Source organism: Dipodomys merriami, unplaced genomic scaffold (genome assembly GCF_024711535.1).
Source record: "Dipodomys merriami isolate MVZ:Mamm:240054 unplaced genomic scaffold, mDipMer1.0.p SCAF_11, whole genome shotgun sequence".
NCBI classification, from domain to species: Eukaryota; Metazoa; Chordata; class Mammalia; order Rodentia; family Heteromyidae; genus Dipodomys; species Dipodomys merriami.
Genome location: NW_027202382.1, coordinates 48,671,643 through 48,692,794, shown reverse-complemented (window position 1 = coordinate 48,692,794; position 21,152 = coordinate 48,671,643). Strand labels below are relative to the sequence as shown.

General features: G+C 62.5%; 2 protein-coding genes across 6 annotated transcripts in view; both read left to right on the top strand.

The window, feature by feature from the left end:
- Positions 1–3,044: 3,044 nt before the first annotated feature.
- Tmem250 (transmembrane protein 250) lies at positions 3,045–6,765 on the top strand. Of its 4 annotated transcripts, XM_070015039.1 has the most exons (3): positions 3,045–3,319; positions 3,739–3,864; positions 4,655–6,765. In XM_070015039.1, the coding sequence occupies exon 3, from the start codon at positions 4,751–4,753 to the stop codon at positions 5,168–5,170; it is 420 nt and encodes a 139-aa protein (XP_069871140.1). In that variant the 5' UTR covers positions 3,045–3,319; positions 3,739–3,864; positions 4,655–4,750; the 3' UTR covers positions 5,171–6,765. The 4 variants fall into 4 exon arrangements, with proteins under 4 accessions (XP_069871140.1, XP_069871142.1, XP_069871141.1 ...); XM_070015041.1 differs by lacking the exon at positions 3,739–3,864; XM_070015040.1 differs by lacking the exon at positions 3,045–3,319 and having other exon boundaries at positions 3,569–3,844.
- A 10,753-nt stretch (positions 6,766–17,518) lies between these two features.
- The window catches only part of Nacc2 (NACC family member 2), a 73,257-nt gene continuing 69,623 nt past the window's right edge, over positions 17,519–21,152 (top strand). The window contains exon 1 of one of the 2 annotated variants that reach the window (XM_070015037.1): positions 17,519–17,570. The gene's annotated coding sequence lies outside the window, so the exon portion shown is untranslated. Of the gene's footprint in view, positions 17,571–18,113; positions 18,211–21,152 lie in introns of those variants that run through there. The other variant, XM_070015036.1, reaches the window with a different exon arrangement.

Here is a 21,152-nt window from a genome sequence, read left to right as displayed (position 1 = left end):
GGACTGGGGTGTGGCTCTATGGTACAGGCTGTCTAGAATGTGCAACCCTCTGGTTAGAGGGGGGAAAGGGAAGAAGGAAGGGACAGAAAGGAAGAGGAGGAAAGGAGGGCAGGGCTGGAAGGGGGCTTAGTGGTAGAGTGCTTGCCTAGCATGCATGAAGCTCTGGGTTCCATTCCTCAGTACCACAAAGCAGAAAAAGCTGGAAGTGGCGCTGTGGCTCAAGTGGTAGAGAGCTAGCCTTGAGCAAAAGAAGCTCAGGGACAGTGCCCAGGCACTGAGTTCAAGCCCCAGGAGTTGGGGGTGGGGGTGGCAAGGATGGTTCAAGCCTGCTCAGGCTGCTATAATGAAGCACTCAGACCAAGCAGAATCAACAGTAGACAGCTACTCTCTCAGTCTTGGAAGCTCAAGTCTGAGGCCAAGGTATCATGGGACCCTTTTTGTTTTCTCCCTGTGTCTTCGTGGGGCATTTTCTGCTTGTGTCTGTGTCCTGACCTCTTCAGCTTGGATTAGGACCCACCCTAGTGAACTACTTCACCTGAGTGGCCTCGTTAAAGACCCTCTCTCCAGTTATGTACTGACATCCTGGGGCCCAAGGGACACGAATCAACCCGACAACAATTCATTTTCCTGCCAGTTTTCTAAGACAGGATTTGAAGAGTAAGCCTTGTCTAGTTTGAGGTCTGGACTAGGGTCCCTCATGAAACTACCGACAGGGAATTTGGGGCCATAGGAAGGCTGAGCTGGAGAGCTTGTGGGTGACTCACTGCAGGTCACAAGCTGGGAAGCTTCACGGGACTGCTCCTAAACTTGTAATTTCCCATTCTCTTTTGGTTGGTGGGGGATGGAGTGGGGGTGGTTGTCATCATGGGGCTTGAACTCAGGGCCTGGGCACTGTCCTGGAGCTCTTTTTGCTTAAGGCTAGTGCTCTACCACTTTGAGCCACAGCACCACTTCCCATTTTTCTGGAGGTTAATTGGAGATAAGATTCTCACACATTTTCCTGGGTTGGCCTCAAACTGGGATCATCAGGTCTCAGCCTCCTGAGTAGCTAGAATTACAGGCATGAGCCACTGGCACATGACCATTCTTTTCTTTTCTTTTTTTTGTCAGTCCTGGGGCTTGAACTCTGGGCCTGGGCACTGTCCCTCAGCTCTTCAGCTCAAAGCTAGTGCTCCACCACTTGAGCCACAGCACCACTTCCAGCTTTTTCTGCTTATGTGGTGCTGAGGTATTGAACCCAGGGCCTCATGCATGTAAGGCAAGCGCTCTACCACTGAGCCACCTTCCCAGCACCCCCCCCCTTTTTTTGTCAGTCATGGGGCTTGAACTCTGGGCCTGGGTGCTGTCCCTGAGCTCTTCAGCTCAAGGTGAGCACTCTACCATTTGAGCCACAGCACACCTGGCCATTCTTAAGTCTATTAATTCCTATAAGCTGCAGGCCCTACAAAACCTGGCTGCAGGGCTGGGAAGGCGGCTCAGTGGTAGAGTGCTTGCCCAGCATGCATGAAGCCCTGGGTTTGATTCCTCAGCACCACATAAACAGAAAAAGCCAGAAGGGGCACTGTGTCCCAAGTCGTAGAGTGTTATGTTAGCCTTGAGCAAAAGAAACTGAGGTATAGTGTCCAGGCCGAGTTCAAGGCCCAGGACTGGCAAAGAAACAAAAAACCCAGGGCGGTGTGCCACCTGCAGCTCAGCAGACCCTGACAGTCAGCTGACCACTGACTATCTTCACGGGGCACTGGAACTGTATTCACATGGATCCTGGGGCTCTGGCTTCAGATGTGCTCATCTGAGAGAAAGGCCACCTCTGGCCTTGGTTCTGGATGTTGGCCTACACAAAGACCACGAGCATGGCAAGGCACCAATCCCCTCCTGACACCTGTCATCACAGGATGGCACGCACGCTGAAGCGGGAAGTCAGTGCTGGGTTCTCGAGCTCACACCTCCCAAGCGGCCTGAACCAGAACCTGGGCCGGAGCCAGGGCCGGGCCGATGGATGGTTATGTAGCGTGCACTGTGAAATGGAGTGGAGCCTAAAGGTCTCTGTGTCTCCTCAGGACATCGACAAGGGACAGCCAGGTATGGAGTCGTGTGACGCGTGACCGGCGGGAGTGCGGTGGCACAGGCGGGAGGACGCCTGTCCTCCCCTGCCCGGGGAGACTCGGCATCGGCTGCCATGAGAGGCGAGCCGTGAGCTGCCATCCCCGCGTGGTACCCGGGTTCGAACTTAGGGCTCACCACCTGACCACACTCCCAGGCCTCCGCGAAGCTTTCGGCTCCGATGTGAACCTGTGACGGCCTCACAACCCACAGCCTGGGAAGTGGACAGACGGACGCCAACGAAGGAAGACACCTGTCTCTTCGGGAGCAATCTGCCGGGGGGGGGCGCGGGATGCAGGGGCGCGGGGCGCGGGGCGCGGGGGGCGCAGGGGGCGCGGGGCGCGGGGGGCGGGGGGCGCGGGGCGCGGGGCTCGGGGCGCGAGGCGGGGGGCGCGGGGCGCGGGCGCGGGCGCGGGGGGCAGCCCAAAGCGCCTCGGCGGGCTTCCCGCTGCCCTCCTCCACAGGGCCCGGGCCCGGCTGGCCTGCACGGGGTGACGGGCGGAGGGCCAGGGGGACAGCGGGGACAACTCCGGAGAGCCAGCCGCTCCCGGACCCGGCTCTCCTCCTTCCGTCCTCCAGCCACCGACTTCCTGCTGGAAGCCCGACCTTGACACCCGGGGCCGGGGCGCCCCAGGCCCCCACTTCCTTCTGGGGGTCCGGGCCTGCGGGCGCCCGGCTCTGCACAACGGCTCCCCGTCCCAAGGGTCCGCCCCCCAGCACCCCGCACGGGCTCGCAGGTCGTGGCCGGACCGCAGCGCAGCGCCTTCCAGGCGAGGGGCCATCCCCGCACTCCCCGCGCCACCCACGCGCGCGCCTGAGCCTGCGCCTGCGCGGACTAGGGCAGGTACCCGAGGTAGCCAGGGGCGATGACGTCATGGACGCTCGCAGCGCGCGCACGTACGCGCGCTCGACCCGGGCCGCGTCGAGTTCCGGTCCGGGCACTGCGAGGCCCGCTCTACGGTGGTCGCGGAGGGACAGCGCTACGGCACCCACGCTGGGCCAAACGCCGCCGCCGGCCGAGCCCCCGCAGCGCCCTCGGCTCCGCGCCGGCCCCGGCCAGCGGGGCGCGAGGCCGCGCCGGGCCCTCCGCTCCTCGGCAGCATGCAGCCGCTCAGCTCTCGCGGCTCCGGGGCACGGAGTCGCCCGCGGGCCGGGCCCCCGGCGCCGCCGGCCCGCCGTGTGGTCCGGGACGCGGGCGCTGCCGCGCAGCGGGCACCGGGTGAGCGGCCGGGGCGGGCGGGGGCCGGCCCGGAAGCGGTGCCCGTGGGCGCCTGGGCCGCGGCCCGGGGCCCGCGCGGCCCGGACAGAGCGGGGGCCCGCGGCCTGCGAGCCGCTCGGGTGAGCGGAGCCGGGCGCCGCGTGCGGTGCGCGAGCGCGGGGACGCGCGGCCCGGGTGACCCGCGCGCGGCCGGCCCGCGGCGCAGCCCCCCGGCCCCGAGCGCCCCTGTGCGGGCCCTGGGTTGAGGGGCGCGGAGCCCGCGGCGTCCGGGCCCGGCCGCGCAGATTCCCTTCCCTCCGAGGCCCCCCGGGCCCCTGGGCCGCCTTCAGCCGGGCGGGGGAGCTGGCCCGAAGTCCACGGCCGCCGGCGACCCGGGCTCCTCCGCCCGCGGACCCGCCCTGAGCCCTCGTCGTTTCCAGCCGCCGGTTATGTGGCAAGCCGAGTAGGGGAAGCGAAATCCACCGCCAGGAGAGAGAAATGGGGGCCGCAGCGCCGCGGTGACACCGCCTAGATCACCCCCTCGCGGTACAGGCAGCCCCAGACAGGTGCTGGTGTTGGCACCCCCTTTTACAGCGGAGGAATGGGGATGGGGGGGTCAGCTAACCCGACAACCCCAGGGTTCTGGCCTAGCAGGTCGCCCCGGAGACCCCGGCCTGTGGGCACCCTGCTCTCAACCCTGACCCATTGTGGTCCTTGGATTAGGCATCCGGGGATCCTGGGCAGAGGTGGGCAGGGCAAATGAGCCCTTAAGCCTAGAAAAGGCAGCAAGAGGCTGCACGTGGGACGGAGTGGCTTAGGCAGGCTCCACAAGTCCCAGTCCCATTGGCGTTGTCACTGACTGCCCCTGGGAGCCACCCCTTCCCCCAGGGACTCCGGGTGAGGGGCTGCACCTGGCCCAGCCAGCCCCTCTCCCAACACTGGGGACAGAATGGGTATCTCTAGCTTTCACTAGCTTCCTGACAGGTGCGGTGTTGGTCTGGAGTCTTGAACTCAGCCTGGGCACTGGCCTGAGCTATTGTGCTCAAGGGTAGGGCTCTACCACTGGAGCCACAGCTCTACTTCCAGCTATTTGGGGCAGCTAATTAAAGAGTCTCTAGGACTTGCTTACCTGGGCCAGCTTAAATCGGGGTTCATCAGATCTCAGCCTCCTGAGTAGTTAGGGTTACAGGTGTGAGCCACCAGTGCCCCAACTTTTTGTAGGAAGACAGCCCCAGGGTGCAACCCCCCATCCCCCAGGCCTGACTCAGTCCTGCTGCACCATCTGATTCCCTGGGAAGAGCATCTCCTTCCTGCTGTCCTTGCACTCACCATCCTGTCCTGTCCCTTTCCCTGCAGGCCCAGGCCTCCCCTGAGGCTCAGCTGCGGGCTCCCAGGCCTAGGAGTCCATGACACCTATGCTGGAGGCCCCACCGCCGCAACTGTCTGGGCCCAATGCCGGTCATGCCCATCCCGCGCCGGGTGCGCTCCTTCCACGGCCCCCACACCACCTGCCTGCACGCGGCCTGCGGGCCCGTGCGCACCTCCCACCTGGCACGCACCAAGTACAACAACTTTGACGTGTACATCAAGACGCGCTGGCTGTACGGCTTCATCCGCTTCCTGCTGTACTTCAGCTGCAGCCTCTTCACGGCCGCTCTGTGGGGAGCACTGGCCGCCCTCTTCTGCCTGCAGTACCTGGGCGTGCGTGTGCTGCTGCGCTTCCAGCTCAAGCTGTCTGTGCTGCTGCTGCTGATGGGCCGCCGGCGCCTGGACTTCCGCCTGCTGAACGAGCTGCTCATCTACGCCATCCATGTGACCATGCTCCTGGTCGGGGGTCTGGGCTGGTGCTTTATGGTCTTCGTGGACATGTGAAGGCATCGGCTTCTATGGGCTTTCACGGTGCCCTGTTCTGGTTCTTCCTGGCTGCCTGGGGCTGGTCTGGGCTTTTTCTGTCCCATCCTGCAGGCGAGGCCTACAGCACATGCTCCCACGAGGGAGCCAAAAGGGCTGAGACTGCTTGCTCATGGGGACCCTGTCCCCTTCCTCCCGCTGGCTCTGTGCTACGGTTCCTGGGTTCCAGTCCAGGCCCAGCAGCCCTCTGGGCCTCCTGCCTATGGTTCTCACGGGCACTTTTCCATGTTGTCCTCTGGGGTGGCCCATCTGCCCGGTCTGCTCCTGAGACCCATGTCACCCAGATCAGCATTAGGCCCCACCAGCGAAGGGTCCTGGACACAGAGGGGCCTCCTGGCTTCACGGCCCCTTCCCACTCACCACTGTTCCCCCACCCCAGCCTCAGGGACTGGTCAGGGTCCACTAGCAGACACCCCACACTGCCACAGAGCTGTCCTGAGGCTCAAGAGTCGCTTGGGTTGGTTCATGCAGTCCAGCAGTGTGCCAAAGACAACACTGGCAGGTGCCTGGGGCAGGACCCCCGGGAGCACAGGCCTGCGTGCCTGCGCCCGCAGACAGCCCCATGCCTTCACTGGGCAGGCGCGCTGAGAACAGCAGGGCAGCGGGGTGGCCTCTTTGGCTTTGGGGCCTTTGATTCTCTTTCTCTGTGGGATTGGGAGCTGCCTGTCTCCAGCAGAGGGCAGAGGTCTTGCTGGGACCCACCACAGAGAACATAGTACATTGTCTCCTAGACTGGCGTGTGCAAAGGCTGTCTGTAGGCCGGTAGCTGCTCCTGGTCCCTCCCATGGCTACTAGAGCATGCCAGACGTGACATAGACATGGGCCTAGGAGAGTGTCCACCCCAGGAGGACCCAGACCCCTGTTCTGGTCTTTGTGGGGGGTGGAACATGGCACCTGTGTGTGCTGTGGGCCTGAGTGTTAGTGAGATGTGGGAATGGTGAGGCTGGGAGTCTGTCCCGGGCTGGTCTGAGGATGGTAGTTGGTCAACACTTGCTTCTCCCCAAATTGTCACCCTTACTCCCAAGGCGTGGGTGTGGCCCCTGTGACCCAGCCCTGCCGGGTGAGCCAGTCACTGGGGGTCTGTGAGGACAATGTGCACCTTGAAGAGAAAGTTAGGAAAATCCAAACAGGTAGGGAAAGCAAAAAACACTGGCTGCGAAACAAGCTCTGTAATTCGCAGCCAGCTTCCATTCACTGGTCTAACAGAGGGCTCTGTAGAAGACGTCCGTCTGAGTTCCAGGGCGGGCAGGTGAGGAGCCTCCCCAGTAGACCCTGCTTCTTGCTGCAGAGAATCTTTTGCACTAAATCATGCTCTTTCCTCAAAGAAGTTTTGTTCTGTGTTAATCAGCTTGTGATACTCAGCGCTGCCGCAGCCCTTGCTGGATGAAGGTAGTATTTGGGGGCTGGTAGCGGAAGGGATGCCGTGCCGGCATGAATGTGAGCAGCAGGGCAGAGGCGGTGAGACCTTGCTGCACGCCCCGCTGCCCAGTGTCCCGAGTGCCTGTTAAATTCTTTATGAGATGAACCACCTGCATTAAACCTATTTTTTTAAAGTGTTGATGGAGTGATTGCTTAAAGCTCAGAACATAAACTTTTTGTGTTCTTGCTGGGAATCAAAACAGCCTCGTACATACAGGCCGCACACGTAGGGCAAGCTCTCCAGCTTTTAAAGCTCAGTCTTATTTTTTAAGGAGATGATCACTAGCCAAAAGAGGCCATAGAAACCATTCTGTAAAATTGGGACAGTTTCTAAAAGCGACCGCTTGTGATGTTGGTTATGGAGTCCTTGAGACCAGCTGTCTCAGGAAGTCACCAGGGAGGGCCTGGCGTCCAGTGTAGTTGGCAAATAAAGATGAGGTACGTCTGATGTCCTGCTGGAGAGGCAGGAGTGGCAGAGTGCTCTGTTGAGGTCTGGGTGCTTGGAGAAGTCAAAGGTTGGTTGGTTGGTTTTTTTGCCAGTCCTAGGGTTTGAACTCAGGGCCTGGGCACTGCCCCTGAGCTTCTTTTGCTCAAGGCTAGCACTCTACCACTTGAGTCACAGCACCACTTCTGGTTTTTTCTGTGGATGTGGTACTGAGGAATTGAACCCAGGGTTTCATGCATGCTAGGCAAGCACCGTACCACTAAGCCACATTCCCAGCCCCTCAAGGTCCTTGTTTAGTCAAAGACAACGTCAAGATACATCACACCTGTTATTTATCACCTTGCTCTAAGGGAGGTCCTTGTTTCCCCATTCCAGGCCGCTTCTCACACTGGAAGACAGCTCAGGCCACTGCCAGGGGAGCTCCCTCAGGGCAGGTCTCCTTCTGTGTTGTCCCTTGTGGGAGCCACTAACCCCCGGTGGCCCCCATGCGTGTGGAGCGGTGGTTCCCCAGGCCTCTGGCAGTGGAGGTCCTGTGTGGGGGCTACCTGTGTGTAAGGGTCTCCCTTGGGCTCCAGGCTCCATTCACTCAACAGGGCTGGGGTTACTCGGGATTGACCCCTGGCCCTCTGCCCAGTGGTAGACGGGCAGACCAGGCAATGCCATAGGTTCTGGCTAAGGTGTTTGGGGGCAGCGTGGGGACCCCCAACAACAGCTATGTATGCCTCTGCTGCGTGAGGAGACACTGAAGGGCCACTTGCGGGAACTGGCCGTTCTGCAGCAGTGCCTCATTTAGTTCAGGTTTATTCGCTTCTCCATGAAAACATGTTCTAAGCACTCATAGAGCAGGGAAGAGCCAAAGACAGCCACAGCCAGCCGGGGTCTGCCCACAGAGGTAACAGGTAGGCCAGCAACTGCAGGGAGCTGCAAAGCTACCTGTCCACTGTGCCCAGTGGCTGGTGGGAAAGGAGGGAGGGCATACAGACCAGAAAGTCTGGGTTAACATGCTGACCTGCCCAGCCTCCAGAGACAGCACTTGGTCAGTGTTGGTCTGGAGTTAACAGCCCCATCCACCCCTGAGGGACAGCACCTGGGCAGTGGTGGCAGGTGGACAAATCAGTTTGGGAGACAGACAGAAACTGGACTCTGAGCTGCTTCCTGGAGAGAGGAAGGAGGGCAGCACAGGCCTGGCTCAGATCACCAAAAAGGAATGCCCAAGGCAGAGTGGCCGTACCACAGAGGCTGGGGCGGCGTCTGGAGGAGTCAGAGGGGCTCTGGAAAGGACAGTCCCTGGGCGGGAGCACAGGCACAGGAGGGACAGACAGACAGACAGCCATCGTGGGCAGAGCACTGGGGGAGGGTGACAGAGCTGCCCCCCGCTGAGGCCTCTCCATCTCCAGGTGGGCAGCCATGAGGTCCCGACTCCCCCATCATCATAACCCATGCCGTCGCCCCTGACCTTCACCTCCGTGGAAGAGGCGGGCCTCCGTCAGTGACCAGGGAGACCCAGAGCCCCGGAACCAGCAGAGGGCAGGTGACCAGAAGAGCTCATGTTGGGGAATTTCTATAAATGAACCGTGCACTGGAGAGAGGCTCTCTGCTGACGGGTTTCCAATCTCAGATGGACAAGGCCGAGCCAGAGACCCGGACCTGTGCCAGGTACCAGCCACCTGCTTCCGGAGACCCTGGTGGAGGTCCAAAACAGCCAGCACTTGCACCAAGCTATGGTTTCAACAGAGGGTGGGCCAGGGACAGCTGGGACCAAGGGTCCACCGAGAGGGAGGGGTCAGGAAGGACATGCCCCACCGAGCAAGGATAGAAGGGGCAGGCGGGGCCAGAGCACGACCCCAGGGCCGATTCCTGATTCCTCTGATGGTCGGTACCACGTACCACTATTGATGTTCCCTGACCTTGGGAAGGCCCGGCTGGGTCGGCAGCAAGCGCACCCCCCGCCCCCCGCCCGCGCCTCCCAGTGCTGAGTCAGCGATTTCTGGGGAAGCGAGCATGCCCATCAGCAGTGGCCGCTGCGCGTTTCTCTTCTCCCTTTTTGGTCTTGTTTGGAAAGAAGGGTCCTGCCTGCCCGGCGCCTCCCTGCAGGCCTAGGCTCTGCTCCACACAGCTAGGAAGCTGCAGTTCCAGGCTGCAGGGTGACTTTCCAGAAATCCTAGCATCTGCCATGCCTCCCCGCAGCTTCCCAAAGAGGGAGCTGCCCCCAGCAGCCTCCTAGCACCGGCAGGGACGTCCAGCCCAGCTGATTCAGCGGCTCTCAGCCTGCACCCCCTCCCCCCAAATCTGGGCAGCATGCCCAGGCCTGCTGGCAGCTGTGTCACACGGGGCCTCTGGCAGGGCTGCGTGGCCGCACTGCGTCTGATGGCAGGGGCGGGGACAGACCGGAGGGTGCAGGCGATCAGTGCCACCTCGCCCCCCGCCCCGAAACGGCTGCTCCCCCCAGCCCTGTGCTTTGCAGCCCCCTGCCAAGGTGTAGCCACGGGAGGGGTGGGGTAGCCATCAGGTTTTAGAGTACTGTCCTGCCGGCTCCTTGTAGATTGCCTTATCTTAAGCCAACAGGCCGTTTGAATCACCACCGCACCAGCCCCAGGAGCCCAGGTCAGAGGCAGAGGTCCTCTGTCCATCTCTGGTCGGGCCAGCTGTGGCCACTTGCCATCCTGCTGGTAGCCGGGGGCTGAGGGGCCTACGTGAGCCGCAGAGCAGCTGGCCCCGGGCAGTAGCCCTGCAGCCACAGTGCTCTCAGGGCAGTGGGGGGACAGTGCAGGAACGAGCCGGAGCCCCAGGGATCCAGCAGGAGGCAAAGTCTGCCCATGGATTGGGTTTCCAGCTGGGCATGGGGCAACCAGAGGGGGCGGGGGCTGCTGGCCAGGCAGGCTCAGGCCGAGGGGCAGGAAGGTGTCTGCTGTTTGGCAAGTAGCCCTATGAAGGAGGAGTTGATGCAGAGCCTGGTACAGTGGGACTGGTGGTGTGGGGAAGCACCCTGGGCAGGCTGAGAGAGGGTCAGGCTGGGGGAGGAGGCTGCAGCCCCAGAGGGGGGGCAGGGTCAGGCAAAGCCAGCCAGAGGCTGGAGGAGGAAGCTAGGGTTCATCAGGAGGGTGGCCAGTAAGGGCAGGTCCAGGTAATGGGGCAAGCGGGAGCCCCTGGGTCACTATGGTCAGTGCTGCCCACCGTGCTTGGCTCAGAGGCTGGTGAGTGGACAGACTGGCCATCAGCTGCATATCGACTGTCACTTGATAAGTGAGGACCCGCATTCTTTCCGCTTTCTCAGAATATTAATGACAGTCTTGTGAATGCCACATGAATATTCATGGAGAGATCAATCAAGTCCAGGCTGGCAGTGATCACACCGAGATGCTGGGGACTGGCCAGGTGGTCTGGGATTGTGCACGCCGAGCTGGGTGTGGCTGTATGCCCCTGCCACTGGCCAGGACTGGACTGGGTGGTGACCTCACCGCTCTGTAGTGGCCACAGTCTGGGGTTGAGGATCCTCCACAGAGGCCCAGAAGAGGCCCCACTCAGGGTTTGCAACTCTCGGTGACCAAGTAGCGCCAGGTGAAGAGACAAGTGGTCAACCCCAAGCTGGTGTGCTGGTGACCCTGGCCTTGGGGCTGTGTCTCAGCATACCGCCCCCACCCCCCATCTCTGGCCAGCCGCCAGCCAGCCGCTCCCCTGAGCAGATTCACAGAGCCTGTGGGCACAGCCAGGGGCTGCACTGCTCCTCTTGTCTCGGTGGGGAACACAGGCACTGCCTTAAAAACCCCTTGAGTCTGCTGGGGGCTTCGGACCCCATTTTCTCCAGGGCTGTGAAGGCTCCTCCAAGCTAACACCCTTTGCTGCCAAGCTTTGCTCTGATTCCTGCCCACCCACCCACCCACCCAGGCAGGGCAGCCCTTGGATGGTGCAAACCGGGTACCGGGATGAACTCATTATTTACAGCAGCACCATGACATCACGCTAACATGAATTATTTGTGTGTTTTTCAAATTGTTTTGCGATAACCCTGTCAATTTCCTTGGCCCCTGTAATGAACAAAGCGCCCTAAAGAGCACATTATCTCCCTTCATGCCCGCCACAGCCCGCAAGCGTTCACCCTGCCTGCGATGTCAGGGGGCTGCGGCCTCATTTGACCCTTCACCCCGCCTGTGATGGCTGGGCATGTGTGCCTGGCACGCATGTGTGTGTGTGTTCCTCCTGTCCTGTTTCTCATCTCATCCCTGCCACCTGTGTCCTGTGCCCCCTCTGGGATTTCTGGAGAGAACCGAGGGGCTCAGGGAAGCCCCCAGGTGGCTAGCCCAGCCTTATTCCTGTGTTCCTTCAGGGGACAAGGTGGGCAGAAAAATGCTGGCAGGCAGCCCCAACCCTTTTAACCTCTGAGCGGCTTGCAGTGTAGCTCCAGGACTGGCTTGTTATTCAAGACGCTGGATGCAGCCGCAGCACTGTGGGCAGGAGCTGGAGACGATGACAGCAGGCCGCCCAGCATGTAGCCAGCCCCTCCCATGCCAGGCCAGGACTGCAAGATCTGCACGGGCAGAGCCCAGAGGTCCATTACTGGACCTCCTCAGGGATGCTCTGATAGCCTGTGTCCTAAGGGTCAACTTGCAGGACGCTGGACCTGCTCTTGGAGAACAGACCCTGGAACTTGGTGGCCTGTTTTGAATGGATAGGTGAAGAAATGAATGGATGTTTTGAATGGATGGGTGAAGAAATGAATGGACTGTTGTCCCTGTGTCCCTTGCCCAGAGGAAGCTTTCTGTGCTCATTTTCTGAATGAGTATGCTGAGGTTCACCTAGGCTTCCTTAGGTCTCCCTCCAGAAGTGTCTGGAAACGCGGCCCCACCACTTGCCCTGGAAGCCCTTCTACTGGTCTTACTCAGGAAGCTCTAGTTGTTGCCCTAGTCTGGACTCTGGGGAGAGTGCATCCTGCAAAGGGACGGTTGTCTCCGGGCTGCCGTGACCACTGCAGGGACTCGGTTGAGGCCCCGCTGTCCCTCCTGGGGGTGGGGGTGAGTCACTGCCTCACTCTGCCCCGCCCCCCCCAGAGCAGGAGGCAGCAGCTGCTTAACAGCTGCACGAAGTGGTGAAGGGAAATTTAGGACAAAAGAGGGAAAAGATTAGAGCATCCAATTTAAACCGAGGGGAGGCGTAGGGGAACCGAAACAGTCCTGCCCTAATTCCCCAGCTCAGGGAGCCACGGGCTGCAGATACTGACAAGAAACCAAAATACTCACCCAGTTTTCTTCTGCCGAAGGGCTCCAAACTTGGCCGGCAAGGATCCCACCGCCATCCCCTGGGCCTGGGGAGTCAGCGGGACCACAGGCTGGGGATCAGGAGCCCCAGAATGTCCCGTGCCCTTGAGCTGCTGCCCTGCCCAGGGCAGCCCTGGAGCTGTGGGTTGGGAAGCCTTCGTGGCCACCGGCATGGTGGGCCCAGGGCTGAGCATGTGGCAGGGAAGTGGCCAACCTTGGTGCCAGGTAAAACCCCAGCACTGCCCATCCCAGGCCAGGCAGAGCCCAGAGGGCAGGTGCAGCCCTCCCAGCTACAGCCCTGACCGGTAGTGCTGCACCAGCCGCTGAGGGGTGCGGCTGAGGGGGGCAGGGCTGGGCGGGGCAGCATACCCTTCAGCTGCCAGTGGAGGCAGAGGCTGCCCACAGGCCAGGCTTCTCGGGAGCCATGGGACCAGAGCAGCAATTCCAAGTTTCCTTTCAGCCGTCAGCCACTTCCAGCTTGAGCTACCCACAGGACTGTAGGAATGAGAGAAACAACGGGGGGGGGGGGGGGGGGGGCGGGTCCTGTTCCTCCACTCTGCTCTTGGAGGCACAGAGGTGTAGCAGCCAGGGCTGGTCTGCAAGCAGCAAAGGGAGCGATGGTGGTTCTACTGTGCACGCGGGGGACCCTCAGCACCGGCTGTGTAGGCGCTGAGCTCCTGCCAGGGCCAGTGTACCCGCCATGCTGGTCCAGGGCTGCGCTGGCTGACACCAAGTCAGTGCTACACAGAAACAGAGGAGGCTCCAGACCCTTCCCAGTGAGACGGCCCCAGGCAGCGCTCTGGGCCTTAGAACAGAGACTAACAATCTCAGTTCTTGGAAGGAAATGTACACCTTGGTCCCATAAATAAGAAAGTGAGTAGGGTCTAAGGGGGTGGACATAAGCGTCCTGTTTGTAAACCCACATAATGAAACATAATGAACACACAGGCGCTGTCTTTGGAAGTGTGAAGGCGCGTGAGCTCTGCACTATTAAAACGGCTGCCTTATTCCACCCTGTAATTTAGAGGTACCAGGAGAGACCCCACCCTTGAGATGAGGGACAGCGGTCACAGAGCAGGTATCCCCAGGGGCTGTGCGCCAGCCGCACAGATGTTTGCACACCCGGAAGTCCTGGCTGGCTGGGCCTCAGGGCAGCGGTGAGGGCCACACGGGGACGCCGTCACCCACCGTGCCCCTCCCTGGAGTGTGGTCTGGAGCTACAGGTGGGACTTGTCGCTGGGGCTGGCCTGGGTCCTGGAGACATCTCGCTGCCCTCCCTCCTTGGGACGCTTTTGGGCTTCAGTGCCAGGGCAGCAGTGTGGAGTTCAGGGGCTTTTTAGTGCAGAACAGTGGACTGGCTCAGTGTCCCTACAGGAGCCCAACAGTGATGGCCCTCCACCACCCACTTTGGATGGGAAGCCAGCGTTCCAGGGAAGGCCCCTCTCCTCCCCCACCTCCACACAGGCTACCTCGCTGCGGGCGGTCGGGAGCCTGACACAGTGGTCATAGTGTGATTTGCTCAGCACTCCAGTCCAGGGAAGAGCCTTTGACTGGCCTGACCCCGGCCAAAAGGGGCTGGGGGGTGGACCTCAACCTGTCCAGGTCCACCGATATTCTCTGCTTAACCCCCGTGAGACCAGCATTGGGCAGGGGCACGGGGAAGCTGCACTGAGAGCCACCACGCTTCCTGCTGGCTCTCAGGTGGCCAGAATCCACTTGTCATGTGCTGGGCAAGTGGACTGGCTAGACATCCAGGCCCGGAGAAAGGTAGAGGTGGACGGGTGCTCACAGTGGGCCACAGGACTGGGCTTTGTCTGTAGGGTGGCTGAGACCCTGCCCAGGTGCAGGGTGAGGCCTCGTCTAGGGCAGTTCTCGCCTTTGCCCTTTGGCTCCATGGCTGCCCCCCCCCCCCCCAGCTGGCTCTGCCTGGGACCCTGGATGACTCCTCGTCCATGGCAGTGGGCTGCGGGGCCAGGGCAGCTTTGGTGTTAAAGAGGTCGTGGCCTCAAGCTGGAGGGGGAGTGGGCAAAATCCCAACTGCTAAAATGGAGAGACGCTGCTGCTGCTGCTGCTGCAGGCCTGGGGCAGGGCACGCGGGCTGCTGCCACTGTCCCTGCCTGAACACAGCCCCCCCCCCCCGGGCAGGGGCTCTACTGCTTTTCTAGTTGGCACAGGGCTGGGTCCTAAAGAGGAGGCACGGTGGGCAACAGGGTCTTTCAGAGCCCAGCTGGCGCGAGGTGGAGGGCCAGTTTTTTCTCTTACAGCTCACTCACCAGAGATACCTGCTGTCTCCCCATCAGCCTGCCCAGGCTGGCAAGCTGGGCCCAGGAGAGGGTTGGAGGGGGACCATGCTGGGGGTGGGAGCCAGGTCCTGGCACTCCAGGACAGGCTGTGGGGGATCAGAGTGGGAGGAGACGCGGGGGCCGGGGCAGGAGGGGAGCTGGGAGGCCAGGCAGGGCTACCACACTCCCCTGGAGGAGGGGGGGTGCAGTAGGGTCAGGAGACAGAGAAGGTCTGAGAAGGTCTTAGGACAGACCCCTCAGGACAGAGATGGATTGGATCTCAGGTGTGACAAGATGTCCGAGGAACAGAGCTGAGCTGCCAGGGAGCACAGCTGCCATTTGCTGAAGTGGCGAGGGGGTGGGAAGAGAGGCTCTGGGGACCCTGCGATTCAGCCAGGAGGGGCTTTGGCTGGAGGAATCAAGCTGCTCCCAGGGCGGAGGCAGCGTGGCCTACAGGCCCACACATCTTGCCAACTCTGCACCACCCTGATGTTCAAACAGAGGCCCCTGGGGCCACAGGCCTCCCAGCAGGAGCCCCTGGAAAATGGGCGACCAGCATTTGGTGCAAAGCTGTTTGGGGCCTCTTGACCCAACTCCGTGGACTCTGACTTTCCCAGCCTGCTGCTCTCTGGAGAAAAGGAGTCATTGGTACTGAGGCCCCCAACCCCAGGGTAGAACCATGTCTGAGGTGTATGGAGGCGAACCCAGAGCCTCACACACCACAGGCTATTCCCCACTGCGGAATCATCTCCTCCACTTCACAGCCCCTGGTGACTGAAACCTAAGGCCCTCTCCCCCCAGTCCCCCCCCTCCCCTCGAGTCCTTCCCCACTCCCCCAAGTCCCCTGCCAGTGCCCAGGCTTCGTGTTCTTTTTTTTTTTGGGGGGGGGTCCGGTCTTGGGGCCTGAACTCTGGGCCTGGGCGCTGTCCCTGTGCCTAGGCACTGTCCCTCAGCTCTTCAGCTCAAGGATAGCACGCTACCACTTGAGCCAAAGCGCCACTTCTGGCTTTTTCTGCATATGTGGTGCGGTGGAATGGAACCCAGGGCCTCAAGCATGCTAGGCAAGCACTCTACCACTGAGCCATCTTCCCAGCCCTGTGTGTTCTTTCTAAACCCAATACTTCTCATCTATTAAACAGGAATCAAGCTGGGCACCAGTGGCTCACGCCTGTCATCCTAGCTACTCAGGAGGCTGAGATCTGAGGATCGTGGTTCAAAGCCAGCCCGAACAGTAAAGTCTGTGAGACTCTTATCTCCAACAAGCCACTCAGAAAATCGGAAGTGGGGGGCTGGGAAGGTGGCTCAGTGGTAGAGTGCTTGCCTTGCATGCCTGAGGCTCTGGGTTCGATTCCTCAGCACCACATAAACAGAAAAAGCCAGAAGTGGTGCTGTGGCTCAAGTGGTAGAGCACTTGCCTTGAGCCAAAGAGCTGAAGGACAGCAGCCAGGCCCAGAGTTCAAGCCCCACAACTGACCAAAAAAAAAAAAAAAAAGAAAATCGGAAGTGGTGCTTTGGCTCAAGTGGTAGAACACTAGCCTTGAGCTGAAGAGCTGAGGGACAGCGCCCAGGCCCAGAGTTCAAGCCCCACAACTGACAAAAAACAAACAAAAAAACAAGCTCAGAACAGGCAGCATAGGCCTGAAATATGGTACCCCAGTTTGCAAGTTCAGTGTGCAAGCTGTCTGGTGTTTCACACCTGTGCACACAGGAAAGGGCACCGAGGGCAGAGGCCCATGGCAAACAGCTTCCTGGATAGCTGTTGTCTTCCAAAACTTGCCAGTGTTCTCCTAATGTCTTCTTTTAAGAAGAATTTCTTGGGCTGGGGGGTAGCTCAGTGGTAGAGCCTCTGCCTAGCATGTGGAAAAACCAGATGTCCAGAACCACAAAAAAGAAAAAAGTCTTTAGTGTTCAGAAAATAAGTAATGATGCCAGATGCTGGTGGCTCACACCTGAATCCCAGCTACTCAGGAGTCTGAGATTTGAGGACCAAGATTAAAAGCCAGACCAGGAAGTCTGTTAAAAATCTTATCTCCAATTGACCAGTAAAAAAGCTGGAAGTGGAGCTGTGGGCTCAAGGGGTAGAGTGCCAGCCTTGAGCAAAAAAGCCAAGAGAGCCGGAGGCCTTGAGTTCGAGCCCCAGAGGAGGTGGTGCCCTCCTGGAGTGTGCTGAGGGACTACTTACCCATCTCCACCCTCTTTTCCATACAGGGACCCTGCCTGGGTCACTGGAGTCGGCTGCTATTTGTGGCTCAACTCAGGGCTGGAAGCAGCCAAAGGCATCATCTGTTGGTTTCACGGTTCAGCTGAGGTCTTAAGTGATGCTCAGGTGCCATCGGAAATCCTTCGAGCCTGCCTGCCTCCGGCTGGGCCCTCAGACCCGCTCCAAGCCGCCTCCCCACCTGGAGCGCTTCTGCTCACACCTGTGTGGTGCAGGTGGCACTAAGGAGGCTGGTGGGCCCGGACCACATGTCCCTGTGACTGCAATCCAAGCCACGTGGGTCCAGTATGCCGCGTGCTCCTTTTTCCCTGGACACCAGACCTAGTCGTGGACTGGGCTGGGCTTAGGGTGGACCCCGCAGAGTTTAGGGCCAAGGGGGAGGTGGGTGAGGCCCGCAGGGAGCTGGGGGTGTCTGGGGTGTTTTCCGAAGCAGAACTGAAGCTGTATAGAATCCAAAGTTCAGGCCAAGGGCCTGTCTGTGATGGTGGACCGGGCTTAGAGATGGGGGTCAGGGTGCAGACCGGGTCAAGCTTGGGAGACTTTGGCTAGCGGCCTGGAGGGCTTCGGCCCCAGGCCTCGGCTCGGAGCGCCCGGGGCGCAGGCGGGGCCCGCTGCTTCTCGGAATCCCCTTCCTCCCGGTGACCTTGCTCCTGACCTCTGGCCCGGAGCCCGCCCCGGCTTCCGGCGAGGACCCGCAGTGGTCCGGGGTCCGAGTGGGCTCTGGCACCGAGGACCGCGGACGCAGGTTTGGGGGCAGCGGCCGCGGGGCGCCTCGGGTCCCCCGGGTTGTGCGGTCGGCGGTTCCCGAGCACGTGGTTGAGGGGGGTCCGGGTCCGCAGGGGCGCGGACCTGCCGGGGCGCGGGCGCGGGGCGGACCCGCGGGGTGACGGGCGCGCCCGGGCCGCGCGGGGCCTGAGCGCCGCTGGGCCTCGTCCGGGCGGCCGGCGCTCCCCGGCCACGGGCGCCCCAAGGGCGTCGCCCGCGGCCGCCCCGGGGTCCCCGCGGCCGGGCCGGGCCCGGGGCGCGGAGAGCGCGGCCGCGTGGGGAGGGGCGCTGGGGACGGGGGCGCCCCGGAGGGCGGGCCCGCGGCCCCGGCCCGGTCCCCCCACAAGCCCGGGCGTCCGTGCCGCCCCCCCGCCCCCCTCCGCGCCCCTCCGCCCCCCTCCAGCCCCCCAGCGCGCGCCCGGCCCCGGCGCGCGGCCCCTTTAAACGGCCCGCGGCGCCGCCCCCGCGCCGCCCGCCCCGCCCCGCCGCGGTGCGGCCGCCGGTGCTGGGCGAGGTCGGAGAAAGTCCGCGGGCGCCGGAGCGGAGCGGGGACGCCGGAGCACTTCCTGCCGCGGGCGGCGCCGCAGCGGCCCAGGCCGGACCGGGCCGGGCGCCCGCAGGTACGGCCGACTCGGCGCCCGCCGCGGGCGGCTCGTCCCGCCGCCGCCCGCACTTCCCGCAAACTCGGGGCGCGGGCCGCCAACTTGCGCGCGCCGCCCTGCCGCAGTGCCCGGCCGCCGCGGCGGGGCGCGGCCGGGAGTGGGGGCCCCGGCGGGGCGGCGCGGGGCGGGAGCGGGGGGGGGGGGCCGGCGGGGCGGGAGCGGGGGGGGGGCGGCGCGGGGGGGGCGGCGGCGCGGGCCGGCGGAGCGGGAGCAGCGGGGGTGGCGGGGCGGCGCGGGCCGGGATGGGGGGGGCGGCCGCACGGCCCGCGGGGCCCGGCGCAGGGGCGACACACCCCTCCCCGGCCCGGGGACCCCTCCGCGCGCCGGGCCGCGCTCTGGCGCCGAGGCCGGGGCTCTGCGGGACGCCGCGGGGTCCGCGGGTCCCTGGGCGGCGGTCTGTGGGTCTCCCTCCCGGAGCCCCGGCCTCAGGCCCGCGGCCTCACGGGTCCGTTTCCGGATCGGCCGCGCCGCCCTCCCCGTGCCCGCCCTGCCCGCTGGGGCGCAGGGTTCAGGAGATGCGCCGGGTCCCCTGGCCGGTGGGCTCGGTCCTCCCGCGCACCCTGCGCACGGGGTGGGGGGGGCCCGGGGCCCAGTGGCTTCTGGGGAGCGAGGACGGCGCTTCCCTCCCATCCTCCAGGTGGGCCCGGCCGGACTCAGCCTTCTCTGGCTCCGGGACCGGGTCGGGGTCGGGGGGTTTGGCTGGGTTTACTGAAGGACAGAAGGGTGCGCGGTCTGCCGGGGGCCAGGCAGTCACCAAGAAAGACTCTTCCTGAGGCCCACAAGCCACCTGTTCTGGTCCTCCTGCTGTGCCCATCTCCAGGAGGCCCCGTGGTCATTCCACCACTGGCTGGTACGCAGCCCTAGCCAGAGGGGAGGAAGCTGGCCCCGCGTGCCCGTTGGCATCACCACAAGTAGAACAAGATGTCACTTGTCACTCCTCCGTGGCCAGGGATCTTTCCTCAGTGGTCACACCCAGGGCTAGTCTGGTGAAGGTTCGTCCACCATGGTAGCCGAGGAGCTGACCGTGAACTTGCAGCCATCGTGGGCTCTGGGCAGACCGCCTGGCGCGGCAGGAGGGCTGCAGTGAGTGGGACGCCAGGCTGCACCTGGCCTGCTCTTCCGTATTCTGTCCTGGGACTGCCGGCAGGTGTGGGGGGCGCGCAGCGGCCCTCCAGGAGGGGGCTTGTGGGTGACTCTGACAAGTTTGCCAAGGCTCTGGGCTTTGGACTAGAGCGGGAAGGAGCCGGAGTTATTCCATAAAAGTACAGTGATTTCCGGTGCTGCACTGGTGTGCTGAGGGCTGGCATGCCTCCGGCGTCCTTTGTGACGAGGGTGAGCAGTTTGGTTTCCGAGGCCTTCTCTGGCCTCAGCACAGTGGTCCTCTGTTCTGGGGACTGAGCATAAGAACGATGGTTTTGTCCTGAACAGGATGTGTGCTCAAGGTTCTAGTAGCACCTGCCTCTGAGCTCCATGCCCAATCCCGAGATGCCAGCCCCAGGCTGCCTTCCTCGGCCAGCCCTCTGCTGTGCCCCCTGCACACTGTCCCAGGCCTGACCCCTGCCTCTCACAGCCTGGAAGTGACCCGTTGCCCCTCTCCTGGGTTCTGCAGCTCCTGCCTGCTGGCTTCTGGGGCCATCTGATGTCACGAATGGGCTCAGCTGCCACACAGATGGAGGGTCTGCCAGACCCTTTGCCCATGAACCCATGCAGACCCTACCCTGGGCCCCTGGACCCTGGGCTCCCAGGTTCTGGGTGGGAACCTACTGGGTTGGGGACTGAGCCATAGCAGCCTTCTGCTTGCGGGAGAGGGGGGACTCTCACTGCCGGGTACTTGTCCTGGCCCACTGGGGCTGGGTTCTCAACCTACGGCTTCAGCTTCTCCACTGCTGCTGGGCAGGGCCTAGACACTGAATCATTTGCCTCCAAGGAGTGAATGCCCTAGGCTGAGGAAGCCTCATTGGCCTTTTATAGAGGAGAACTGAGGCCTGTGGGGATGCCTGTGGGCGGGGCGGGGTGGGGTGGGGTGGGAAGGGAAGGACCTTCCCGGGCGGGCGAGGGACCAGTGCCACTAGCTGCTGGGACACTGGGTCTGAGCTGCGGCTGGGGAGTGCGCCTGCCCCTTGGTGAAGTCCAGTCGGCATGATGTGACTAGGCGTGTGTTGAAGGCCCCTCACTGGGGCAGCCCTGCATGTGGGGCTCTGGGCTTCCCCAGGTGCCTGCCCTCACATGCCATCCTGTGCCAAGCTGCTCTGGACAGCCCCTGGTCCTGCTGGGCCTGCGTGGGAGCACTCCGGACCTTGGACACCAGCAGGTGGAGGGGGAACCTGGTAGCCCAGGTCTCTTCTTCATCCTCTCCCGGGTGGGGGTGGGGGTGGGAGGCACCCACGGCCCTCCCCCTTTCCCACCCATCCCAGCTTCTCACTGGGGACTGCTCCCTGCTCCTCTCCCAGCTGAGGTCCTGGCCACCTCTGTTTCTTTTTTAGCACATTTTCACCCCAGGCAGGGCTCTCACTTGGATGAGGTCATTTGCAAAATATGCTCCCTGCGGGGCCGAGGGCTCCCAGGTGTCACCGACACCTGCCACCAGCCAGCCTGCAGCTAGCCGCGCCTCCCCTCCGTGCGGGAGTTTGTGAGGACCTGTGCGCCGCTCTGCTCTGGTGGAATCCGTGCTGCACCCTGGTCTGTTGAGGAGAGAGGGATGAAGTCTAAGGCTCAGGTGGTGGTGGTGCTGGGCCCAGTGCTCTCCAGCTGGGACACCATGGGGTGGGGGTGGGGGGCCAGGACTCAGGTCCCCACATGGAGATCGCCCCCCCATCCACCCAGGCTGTGTGAGCTCAGGCAAGTAAGCTGCCCTCCCAGGGCCCCATCCTTGTTACACAGTCCCTGAGGGTGAGCAGGCT